Source organism: Taudactylus pleione, unplaced genomic scaffold (genome assembly GCF_031769625.1).
Source record: "Taudactylus pleione unplaced genomic scaffold, aTauple2 ptg000711l, whole genome shotgun sequence".
Lineage (NCBI taxonomy): Eukaryota > Metazoa > Chordata > Amphibia > Anura > Myobatrachidae > Taudactylus > Taudactylus pleione.
The window spans coordinates 7,514,626-7,527,316 of NW_028285113.1; the positions used below are offsets into that span (position 1 = coordinate 7,514,626).

The 12,691-nt window shown below is 47.7% G+C and overlaps 1 protein-coding gene across 2 annotated transcripts in view; it reads right to left on the reverse strand.

Annotated features, from left to right (window-relative positions):
- LOC148477475 (collagenase 3-like) overlaps window positions 1-4,746 on the reverse strand; it is a 36,903-nt gene extending 32,157 nt beyond the window's left edge. Inside the window, exons 1-4 of one of the 2 annotated variants that reach the window (XM_088456693.1) lie at window positions 4,624-4,746; window positions 1,177-1,183; window positions 1,123-1,134; window positions 321-420 (exon numbers count right to left, since the gene is read on the reverse strand). In XM_088456693.1, coding sequence (XP_088312819.1) covers window positions 321-420; window positions 1,123-1,134; window positions 1,177-1,183; window positions 4,624-4,746 — 242 coding nt within the window. Of the gene's footprint in view, window positions 1-320; window positions 548-1,122; window positions 1,135-1,176; window positions 1,184-4,623 lie in introns of both variants that reach the window. The other variant, XM_088456694.1, reaches the window with a different exon arrangement.
- Between the last annotated feature and the right edge of the window lie 7,945 nt (window positions 4,747-12,691).

Below are 12,691 nucleotides of genomic sequence, written 5' to 3' on the forward strand. Positions count from 1 at the left end.
GTTTGATTCCCACTACAGCCCGAATTGTATATTCTCCCTGGGTTTCCTCCGGGTATTCCGGTTTCCTCCCACGCTCCAAAAATATACAGGTACTGTAGGTTAATTGGCTCCCAGCAAAAAATGAACCCTAGTGTGTATGTGTGTGAGCATGTGATAGGGAATATAGATTGTAAGCTTCACTGGGGCAGGGACTGATGTGAATGGCCAAATATTTATTGTAAAGTGATGCAGAATATGTGTGCGCTATATACATAAGTGGTAATAATAATTATAAGACTCGACAATATGCAGATTTATTGCGCACAAATGTATTTCCTTACCTGTAACTTATGATCGTGGGAGACCATTTTAAGCCGCTTTCTATTATTGTATAGTCTGCAACATCGGGAACACCACATTTTGGAAGATCCATCTTATTATCTTTCCCCATATCACGTACCCAGTTCAAGGGCAAATTAGTACAAGATTGTATTGTATAATCAGTCTGACTGTCAGTGGATCTGACATGTCTCTTGTGAGTGACAGTGTTCAGTATATCCAAATATCCCTGCATACAGCCAAGAGATAACATTTATTGTATGGTCATATTTACATGTTTAGTACTTTTAGTCAGTAACACTCTTTAAATTCTATCAAATATATTTTGTTTTATATATCCATCTATATTTGGACTTAATAAAATAACTATCCTTATTTTGTATTGATTATTATATTAGTTACATGTGCTTATTTTATTATATTAGTTACATGTGCTTATTATAAATAGTTACAAATGTTCTTTAGCTTGTTTAGTGATGACGGCCACATTTGACTTTTTCTTTTTCTAGATTGAAGCCACTGGGTGTGTAGACCTACAGTAAATGATCACATAGCACAGACAAAAAATTGGACTGAAATAGATTGGATTGTTTATGTGTGTGAATCCAATCTATCAGTGGCTTCATCCCCATGTCTGTGCGGATCTTCTAGGACCACAATGTGTGGGGACTTCTTTAGTTTAGTCATAGACAAATGGGCAGAATGTACAGGCTGAAGGGTGCACAGTCGGTAAGGAGGCCAGTAATGGGATTGGTGTCTTTGTGGGGGTGGCAGACCAAATCTATCAAATGTAATGATCTGAACCTCTTCTAAGATCTTATTGGTAATACAAGATTAGCTGTCTTTGCTGCAGCAGACCAAGAGCCTGATTCAGACCCACTCGCAAGCGGCTGTCCGCTCGCAAGTGGGTCGATGTTGTGCACTGCGCATGCGCACGACGGCGGGAGCTCCGTCGTGCGCATGCGCCAGACGCGACGAGCGAAGGAAAGTCCTTCGCTCGTTGTGTCTGATCAAAGGGGGCGTGCTGTCAATGTCGATTGACAGCACGCCCCCTTTGGTGGGCGTGCCGGGGGCGTGCCTCCCTGAGGGGGCGTTCCCAAGGGAACGCCTACCGTCAGAAGCCGGCCCACTGACATCACTAGTGATGTCAGTGGGAGTGATTTTGGCTCTGATAGAGCCAAAATCACTCCGGGCCTTGCGGTTGAAAACCTCAACCGCAGGCTCCGGCTCGCAGTTTCGATTGTCGCGATGGCCACGACCATCGCGGCCATCAAACTGCACGCTCGTATAGGCTGTGGGTGGTGACCCACAGCTATACGAGCGTCCAGGAGGACGCTCCAGAATTATGGAGGGCGGCCCTCATTCAGAGCGTGCGCTCTGCTCAGAGCGTACGGCTCTGAATGAGGGCCCAAATCCATTACGTATTCAATACAGGTTGAGTCTCCCATATCCAAAATGCTTGGGACCAGAAGTATTTTGGATATAGGAATACTCAGTATTTTGGAATAATTGCATACCATAATGAGATATTTTGGGAATGGGACCCAAATCTAAGCACAGAATGCATTTATGCTTCATATACACCTTAAACACACAGCCTGCAGGTAATTCTTACTTGCCGACATTTACCTTTTCCTCCACTGGGATAAGCCCGGGGAGGTGACGCAGATAGGTTCCGGGGGCGGGGCTGGATGGGTAATAATTGCATTAAGCCACGCCCCTGTCACAGTAATTTGCCACAAATGCCTCATCTTTAAATAAGGGGCATGGCCAAATGAAGCGAATCTCATAGAGTCGCGTCATTAGGTCACGCCTCCTACTCGTGGTCCCAGGGCCGGATTGAGGTTTGTGGGGGCCCAGGGCAATAACAAACTTGTGGGGGCCCCCAGTGTGGTGAGTCACGATGGCTGGGGGTCTGTGTGCGGGACGGATGGCCTGTCGCAGGAGAGAAGATGTGCTGCGGCAGGCACAGCCCAGACATGCCAGTATACTTACTGGTTAGTGTGTGGAGCACAGCAGGGGATCTCCATCTCCTCTTCATCTGTCCAGCGAATCCGCTTCCTCCGCCGGGCACCTGACCATTGAAGTATAGCGGCAGCGGTGGGGGAAGCACTCAGAGTCTAGGACAGCATTGGGACTTTCTGTCATCAGCCCGAGCGGCAATAGCAGCGGCCATCCCTGTGCGCGGAGTCTGCGATGGGGTTTGTGCTGCTATGGCCTCTCTGCCAATCCTCTCACTGGCTGCTGCTGCTGCTGAGGACGGGGGCGGGGACAGGTTCAACAAACTGCTGAACCACGGAGAACTGTAGTGCAGGCAGCGAAATGCTGTTCTGTCCTCCATTAATGTATTCTTGGGGATGACTGTGTGGCGCCCCTCTATGTGTGGGGGCCCAGGGACGACCGCCCCTGTCGCTCCTCCCCTATAATCCGGCCCTGCGTGGACCCACCGATCTGCAGAAAATTCTAGGGTAATTGTATAAAATATTTTTAATTATATTGTACATCAAACAAAGTTTGTGTACATACACAAAATTCATTGATGTTTCATATACACCTTATACACACAGCCTGAAGTTAATTTTCTACAATATTTTTAATAATTTTGTGCATTAAAAAAAAAAGTTTGTTAACACTGAAAACATCTAAAAGCAAAGGTGTCACTATTTCAGTCACACTCAATATTGGGTCATTCCATGCCAAGTCATCATCAACCCGACCGTCTCAGATTTTCATGAAATTTGGTAGGATGATAGACGGCATAAAGTAACTATTATATGTAAAATTTTATCCCTCAGTGATACACGGTGTTCATGCAACAAGGTTGCAAACATGTCCCCCCCCCGGACCCCCTTGCAGCTCCCACACAAACGATGATGCAATTCACGTGGTCACGACACCCGCTTATAATGCTGGGTAATATCCCTAGCCATGCCCCGACCGCTATGCTGACCTGGCTGCCTTGTATCACTAGTTCTCAATGCAGAAGCTGCAGCCAGAATGAGTGGTGCAAACAATCAATGGTTCACCACAGATTGTTATTGTACCATCGATGTTTATCACAGATGGTTATCCCTAGAACACTGGGTCTGATTCAGACCCGGTCGCAAGCGCTGAGCGCTCGCAACCAGGTTGATGGTGGCCCACAGCGCATGCGCACAACGGAGCCGGCTCCGTCGTGCGCATGCACGAGACCCGGCAAGTGACGCAATGTTCAGCTGGGCTCATTCCCAAGAATTACAGTGCAGCAACATTGCAGATTTTCCTTTGCACCTGCATGGGGTGTGTGGGAAAACCCTCAAAGCTGGTGGCTGCTTATTGCCAGAGAACGCTAAACTGAATTTCCCACACACACTCTTATCACAAACCCCGTACCCCTCTCTCAAAACCACTGCAGCATAGCACATAGTATTACGATCTGCTCATGGGCATAAAAGCTGCGTCCTTTATGCTCTATAAGATTTAGTATAGTCCAATTGGTTCCTGTATACACTGACAGGCAGCATTAGGTAATGACCACATCATGAAATGTACAGGGAGCCGATGTGCTGGTTTGCTCAGGATGTGCCCCAACAGGATAGAGGGCCTGATTCAGAGCTGAACGCTCTGAGCAGAACGCTCGCTCTGAATCAGGGCCCTCCTACCTGAAAATGGAACGGCCTCCTGGCCGCTCGCATAGCTGTGGGTGACCACCCACAGCATATGCGAGCGGCCAAAAAGATGTTCGCGATGGGTTTTGACCATCGCGACCATCGGGCTTGCGACGAGACCCTGCGGTAGGGTCTCGCTGCCGCAAGCCCAGGAGTGATTTTGGCTCTATCAGAGCCAAAATCACTCCCACTGACATCATTACTGGCCGGCACGCCCACCAAAGGGGGCGTGCTGTCAGTCACCATCGATAGCACGCCCCCTTTGGTGCGAGACCCCGAGCTACGTATTTGTCGTCGCTCACCGGGTCTCGCGCATGCGCACGACGGAGCTCCCTCCGTCGTGCGCATGCACATTCGGCAAACATCGACCCGCTTGCGAGCGTCATTTGCTCACGAGCATCATTTGCTCGCGAGCGGGTCTGAATGACCCCCAGAGCCCCCCCAAGTCCCGGCTCTCTTTAGGCTGCAGCCTAATCAGCCTATTGGTTGATCAGATGCTTTATTTAGCTTAAAGCTTTACTGGAGAGCCGAACATTGAAACACAGGCATAAGAGAAAGAAATACACACAAAACAAGACTATAAATCCTGATGTTAAAACTACCTAGAGGCACGAATGGTAACATAGGTAATGATATATTCCCTTGAATTAGTACATACCTTCAAAATCTGCAGATCATAATTGGAATGGAATGTCTGTTCTGATGGTTTGTTTGCCGGGATTGGCATGCTGTTTGTTATCCCCCAGAAAAGAAAGCAGACTTTCACCTGGAACATGTTCATACTTGTAAAACATCTGTCATTTAACTCTATGCAATTATATTTATAGTTAGATACAGTGTGACATCAATTTCTTATCAGACTATAACATTCCTGACCGGTGTGCTGAAACGCATTGTCTCCTGACATGACGAGAAACACAGACAGGCACATTTTTGTTATATTGGTAATTTTGTAACTTAAAAACAAAGTTACAATTTATATTTAGTCATCTTTCTGTCAAGCCGACAAAATAATAGAGATGTGCGCGGACCCCTATGTTTTGGCTTTGGCAAAACCACCCTCATACAGTATGTTATGGTTTTGGTTTTGGGAAAACCACCCTCAAGTGCTTTGGTAAAAATTCTGTTTTGAATTTGTAAAATCATGTAATTTGGAACTGTGGCCCTGATTCAGAACCGGACGCTCTAACAGAGCGCTCGCTCTGAATCAGGGCCGGCCCTCTGAATTTAAGAGCAGCCTCCTGGCCGCTCGCATAGCTGTGGGTGACCACCCACAGCTATAGTGAGCGGCCAAAATGATGGTCGCGATGATCAAGACCATCGCGACCATCGTGCTTGCGACGAGACCCTTGCGGTAGGGTCTCGTTGCCGCAAGCCCTGGAGTGCTTTTGGCTCTATCAGATCCAAAAGCACTCCCACAGACGTCACTAGTGATGTCAGTGGGGCCGGACCCAGACGGTAGGCGTTCCCATGGGAACGCCTCCGTCTGGGCAGCCATGCCCCCGGCACGCCCACCAAAGGGGGCGTGCTGTCACTCACCATCGACAGCACGCCCCCTTTGGTGCGAGACCCGTAACGACGGCTTGGCCGTCGCTATTCGGGTCTCACACATGCGCACGACGGAGCCGCCTCCGTCGTGCGCATGCGCACTTGGCCAACATCGACCCACTTGCGAGCGCTCAGCACTCGCGAGCGGGTCTGAATTAGGCCCTGTATACACTCAATCCAAATTCCGAGATTCCTTTTTTTAAATATGATTTCCGATCTTACAGTAGATCCAAGCCAGGATTTAGTTCTCCTTGAGATCCCACAAGTGATCTGAGCCGGGACTCGGAACCCCAAAGTTTGTGTGTATTTGGTTTTCAGGAAAACTGAATCACATTATTCGATTGTGTATTATTATTATTATTATTATTACATAATATTTTGAGTTACAGATGTCTCCTCATACACTGTGGCTCAATTTGCGCCACATGGCCCCTTCCGGCACACCATGGTCCATGTGACTCAGCCGCACTGAGCGTCTTATTTGGACATAATGTGCTTCTTTATTCACACTGCTAAAACAACTAGAAGTGGCAAAATAACATTGCAAGCGTACACTGGGCCTGATTCAGACCCAGTTCCGGGCGCTATGCGCTCGCGAGCGGGTCGATGTTTGGCCCCTGCACAATCGCACGCCGTAGCCGGCTCTGACGTGAGCATGCGCGAGACCCGGCTAGCGACGATGGTGATTGACAGCTCGCCTCGTTTGGGAGGCGGGCAGGGGGGGTTGCTGCCCAAACGGAGGTGTTCCCGAAGGAACACCTGCCGTTTGGGTGCGGCCCCACTGACATCACCAGTGATGTCAGTGGGAGAGCTTCCGGCTCTATTAGAGCAGGAAGCTCTCTGGGGCTTGCGGCCACAAGACCCTACCACAAGGGTCTCGTCGCAAGCCCGATGGTCGCGATGGTCTTGACCATCGCGACCATCAACCTGGCCATCCGCAATAGCTGTGGGTGGTCACCCACAGCTATGCGAGCGGCCTAGAGGCCGCACAAAAAAAAAAAACGCCCTGATTCAGAGCGGGCGCTCTTTCAGAGCGTCAGACTCTGAATCAGGCCCACTGACCACTGGGGCTTGTGGTACTTGTACATCTGTGTGCGACTGAGTCTCAAATCTGTCTGAAAATGGTTCCGATAAGTGCAGCCGTGGCTATTCAACCTGCCACGTTTCATTACGCTTCTTCTGCCACTTGGTACGTGTGTTATACCTACTCCTCTGGGATAAAAGTTGCAGCCTGGCACCTCTGATACACTGTGAGCACCTTTGTCTACTGCTGCGATGAGCCTAGGACGCAAATGTTTTTTAAAAGGTTTTGCTACGCTAGCAGCGTCAGAGCATCTTAGTCAGGGGCGCCGAGAGGGGGGTGGGGCGGGTACAGATTACCCGGGCCCGGGATTCCTGAGGGGCCCGGTGGGGGCCCGGGTCCGGCGCCACTCCCCCCTCCTCACAGCAGCCCAGCACACAGCGTGTGCTGAGCTGCAGTTGGAGACTGCTCGTGGCCACAGCAGTCTCCTATTCCTGTGCGGGGGAGCGATCACACTGATCGCGCCCCCCTGGCTTTGTACCGGGCTGAGGGGGCTCAGAGCGCCCCCCCTCCCCAGCGCACAGCGTCGCTTCGCGACGCTGAAAATCTTTTTTTTTTCTCGGCAAGGGGCATGGCCACGCCTCCCGCGATTAGGCCATGCCTATTACAGGGGCCCACCACGGCTCTTGGCGGGCCTGATCTTAGTCACGCCAAGCATCTCACATGGCATGAGAGGACACATCTGTACGGGATCGGTAGGTATTTTAACTGTTTACTAACCCACCCCCCCCCAACCCTATCTGTACCTTAGGGGCCGTGACTAGACATTTTGGTGCCCTGTGCCAGAAAGAGCATTGGCGCCCCCTAATTTTTCAAAGGGACATAATGCACCCAAAAAAGGGCCATGGCTTCATGGGGAAGAGCCAGGGAAGAGATAGTGGAGGCCAGGAGATGCTGGGGATGAAATAAGAGGAAGCTACAAGCAAGAATGATAATAAACAGAAATTTGACAGGCCCAAACAGCGCCCCCTGACCTGTGGTGCCCTGTGTGTAAGTGCCTGAACTTAACCCCCGCTTCCGTGCAGCCTAAACCTAAGTCTCCGAGGGGGTGCCTAACCCTAACCTCCCCTTTCCCTAGCCTAACCCTCATGGGAGGGTGCCAAACCCTGAGTCCCCCCTGGGAGTCCCTAACCTAACCTTCGATCGGTATGCTGGGTGTCGGGCTCCCGGCGTAGGTATAATGACAGGCGTCGGGATCTCGACGCTGTCATTAGACAGCCGGTGGTCGGCATTTTGACCATCGGCTTCCTGACTGCGTCCCATCTGTACAGTAGCACCTTTGAAAAATAATATTTTCTCACTTTTTACAAAGACAAATTATGATAGATTGGAGAATTGCTTTATAACTGGAAACTAACCTCATTGTAAATTTACTTGTTGCTCTGTATGGCTTCCATACACTTGAGAGGATGAGATCTAACACATTATCAAAATAGTTGTGTATAAAATATGACCCTCTATATGTATCTGTATCTATCTGTACGTATGCTATTGAACCAGCAGTTCCTCGGGTATAGAAAGACAAAGGGACATATCAAATGTGAATGCTAAATTATTCTTTCCACTGGTTGTTTAAAAAAAAAAAGATTTTGTACTCATTTTTTATTCTTTATGATGGAGTTATTATAATCTCTTTGTTACTAGCACATAAACGCACCTATAAGCATACAATTTATGCAGGAGCGACTGTGACAGGGCTGCAGCTGGAGGGCACATGCCCCGAGCACCGGATCTGAGGGGGTGCCCAGATGGTCGGAAACAAAAAGAGGGAAACCCGTAATGAGTAGGAAGCATGCCGTGGTGCGGGTAAACTTCAGATGGTAGACCAGCACCAGATTAAGGGGGAGCACAGGGGGAAAGTACCCCCAGGCCCTCACTCTCAGAGGGCCCCCGGCCTGCGCTCCACCGCCCATCTTTATCTGATGTCCGGTCCAGTGATTGTGACTAGGCTCCGGGCCTGCGCGGCTGGAATAGTCAGCAGGGCACAGGAATAGAGGGACCGGGATCACCCAGCACAATATAAAAAAATCCTATCTGCACTGCGCGTGTGACATCATGAGGTGTGACGTATGTGAGGAGCCTGCCGGCGCTGTCTTAAGGAAGAGCAAAGTGAAGATCCAGGTAAGTGGTGGTGGGGGAAGGGTTAACAGAAACACAGGCTGCTGCTGCAGAGATATAGGGGGGAGAGACAGAGGGCCTGATTCAGAGCCGGACACTCTGACCAGAGCGCTCGCTCTGAATCAGGGCCCTCCTACCTAATATTGGAGCGGCCTCCTGGCCACCCGCATAGCTGTGGGTGACCCACAGCATATGCGAGCGGCCAAAAAGATGGTCGCGACCATCGGGCTTGCGACGAGACCCTTGCGGTAGGGTTTCGCTGCCGCAAGCCCAGGAGTGCTTTTGGCTCTATCAGAGCTTGACATCTGGCAGCCACGCCCCCGGCACGCCAACCAAAGGGGGCGTGCTGTCAATCACCATCAACAGCACGCCCCCTTTGATGCGAGACCCATAATGACGGCTACCCCGTCGTTAGTTGGGTCTCGCGCATGCGCACGACGGAGCTCCCTCCGTCGTGCGCATGCGCACTAGGGCACCATCGACCCGCTTGCGAGCGCTCGCGAGCGGGTCAGAATCAGGCCCTGAGGCTGCTGCAGTCATACGAGAAGGGGGGGGGGCACAGACTGCTGTAGAGACACCAGGGGAGGTTTCTGAAAGGATATAGGGGGGCTTGCTAGGCTGTGTTCGCTCATAGCTGGCCGATTTTTGCTATCTGCGCATGCGTATGCATCGCAGCGCGTGTGCGCGAACCAGTCTCTGCGATCGGGAAGCGATCGCACGCCAGCCATAGTCCACTCGCCAGCATGAGTGACAGATAGTGCCGTTTGTGGGTGGTGACAGGGGATGGTCCATGAAAATGTAGGAGTGTACGTGCAAACGCAGTTGTGCCAGTGCATTCAAACGGCGTTTAATAGGCGTGCATAATTAACACGGAGCGTCATTGTACACGTCACCTGGTTGTATTCCACACTGCAGTGATCGCAGTGCTTGCGGCGGAGTAGGGTCGACCACAAGTGTTTCGGGCGGCTCCGATGGCACTCGATGTTACTGTTTTAACACACACTTCCTGGAGATGACGTGCGCTGCGAATGGAGAAGGAACATCATTAGACTGACGCTAAGACATAGTGAGCATACTAATGTCTTACCGTGCGATCGCAGCCTATGCATATATTAGTAGCCAAGTAGCTGCGTGCGAATGCATCTAGCGAGTGGGTCTGAATGAGCTCCATAGTCTATTGTTATGGTGAGATAGAGAGGGGGGGGAATGACTGCCCTACCCTGGGTGACAAAAATCCTAGTTTCGGGCCTGATAACATGCTGTATATGAATTTGTAACTCTGCAGCAGGTAGTAACACTGTACAAAACTTATTTCAATAATCTTTAAGCAAAAAATTACACATTCCTATTACAGAGAAACAATCAGGGGCCGATTCAGACACATACACAAGACTTTTTTAGTACAAAACTTGTGATTTTCACGCTGCACTTGTTTCCGAGCAGAGCATAGGCAACTACAGTATGAGCAACTTTGGGTGTTATATACAACCCAGTCACATCTCCACTTGCACAGTGCCAAAATAAGGGCCACCGGGGCTGAAAATGTTCAAGGGCCTATACTGAGAAGGGGAGGAGCTGTGGCTAGTGCTGTGTGGGTGTGGCCAGAGTCATGTGGGTGTGTCCACCCCTACGCTATCAGCTCCAATGTCTTCAATAATACAAAAATTACATCATTTTGTGAGATAACTAGAAATAAAATGTTAATACTTTTGATTTATAGCCAACTGTGTGGGGAGCTGGTTATCATCATCCTGCCATGATGATGGGCCTATTTTTACGTGGAGGCCGGGAGCTGGAGCTCCATTCACCCCATTGTTAATCTTGGATGCGGTCATAATACGGACACACAGGATTCCGGCGGACAGAATGCCGGCACCGGAATCCCGACACCTATTAGAATCCCGGCGCCAACCCGTTAAGCTTACCCTGCACTTGTTACTGAATGGATGTAACTTGGCATTAAATGGCCATTTGCGTGCAGGCTAAAGGTATTGATGGCGCGTCGCGTGCGTTGTGGGCTAAGAAGAGTTGTACGTACAAAGAGATCCATCTGGTTTTGGACAGATCTTTAGCACCAAGAAAAAGGGATGGCGCAAATGCCCGCTGATGGTAATGATGGCTACTTCTGCAAATGGATGGATGGGACAGCGCGACTGTATAGATGAGGCCAACTCTGCATATGGGCGAAGGTCCACAATTATTTATGTACACGCAATGCTGTGAATCAGCCCCTCCAACAGTAATTAAAAGTAGTTTGTCACTGCCCCGTGGGCCTCACAGAAATAGGCTGCTGTTGTGTTATTTCATGATTGGAAATTCCAACCAAATTATATCCAGACAAATGAATGAATTAGTTATGTCTGGCACCACACCCTTGTAATAGAGATGTATCAGCTGCACATGTGTAAGTGAATGTTCAGCTTTTTCTGCTATTGTACATGGGAATCAAAGTTTGTCTCAATTAATGGATTAAAAACAGTGATGGGCAACAAGTGACTCTATGGCGATCTGCTGCCCGCCAAGCCTTCATGTGTGCCCCAGATGCTTCCTGCCTTATAACTCAATGGTCGCGCCATTCCATTTTATGCTTTATCCTCCACTAAGCTTAACGTAACTGGTTAGGAAAAAGATGGGGTCGTCACTCAACGCAATACCGAAAAAAAATAAATAGATGAAATACAATAGTGTAATACCAGCAGAAATAAATAGATCTCATAAAATAAATATAAACTGCTTAACATGTTAGAAAAAATGTGTAGATGTTCAACGTTATGTATAGATGTTAGATTGTGATTTATAGATGTTAGAGGTAATGTATAACTGTTAGATGATGATGCATATATGTTAGATGTGATGTATAGATGTTAGATTGTGATTTATAGATGTTAGAGGTAATGTATAACTGTTAGATGATGATGCATATATGTTAGATGTGATGTATATATGTTAGAGATGATTTATAAATGTTAGAGGTAATGTATAACTGTTAGATGATGATGCATATATGTTAGATGTGATGTATATATGTTAGAGATGATTTATAAATGTTAGAGGTAATGTATAACTGTTAGATGATGATGCATATATGTTAGATGTGATGTATAGATGTTAGATTGTGATTTATAGATGTTAGAGGTAATGTATAACTGTTAGATGGTGATGCATATATGTTAGATGTGATGTATAGATGTTAGAGATGATTTATAAATGTTAGAGGTAATGTATAACTGTTAGATGGTGATGCATATATGTTAGATGTGATGTATAGACGTTAGAGATGATTTATAAATGTTAAAGGTAATGTATAACTGTTAGATGGTGATGCATATATGTTAGATGTGATGTATAGATGTTAGAGATGATTTATAAATGTTAGAGGTAATGTATAACTGTTAGATGGTGATTTATATATGTTAGATTATTATTTAGTTATTACCAGTTATTTATATAGCGCACACATATTCCACAGCGCTTTACAGAGCATATCTTACCATTCACATCAGTCCCTGTCCCAGTGGAGCTTACAATCTATATTCCCTATCACATGATCACACACATACACAATAGGGTTAATTTGTGTTGAGAGCCAATTAACCTACCAGTATATTTTTGGAGTGTGGGAGGAAACCGGAGTACCCGGAGGAAACCCATGCAAGCTCAGGGAGAATATACAAACTCCACACAGTTAGGATGTGATGTATAGACGTTAGAGATGATTTATAAATGTTAGAGGTAATGTATAACTGTTAGATGATGATGCATATATGTTAGATGTGATGTATAGATGTTAGAGATGATTTATAAATGTTAGAGGTAATGTATAACTATTAGATGGTGATGCATATATGTTAGATGTGATGTATAGATGTTAGATGATGATTTATAGATATTAGAGGTAATGTATAACTGTTAGATGGTGATGCATATATGTTAGATGTGATGTATAGATGTTAGATTGTGATTTATAGAAGTTAGAGGT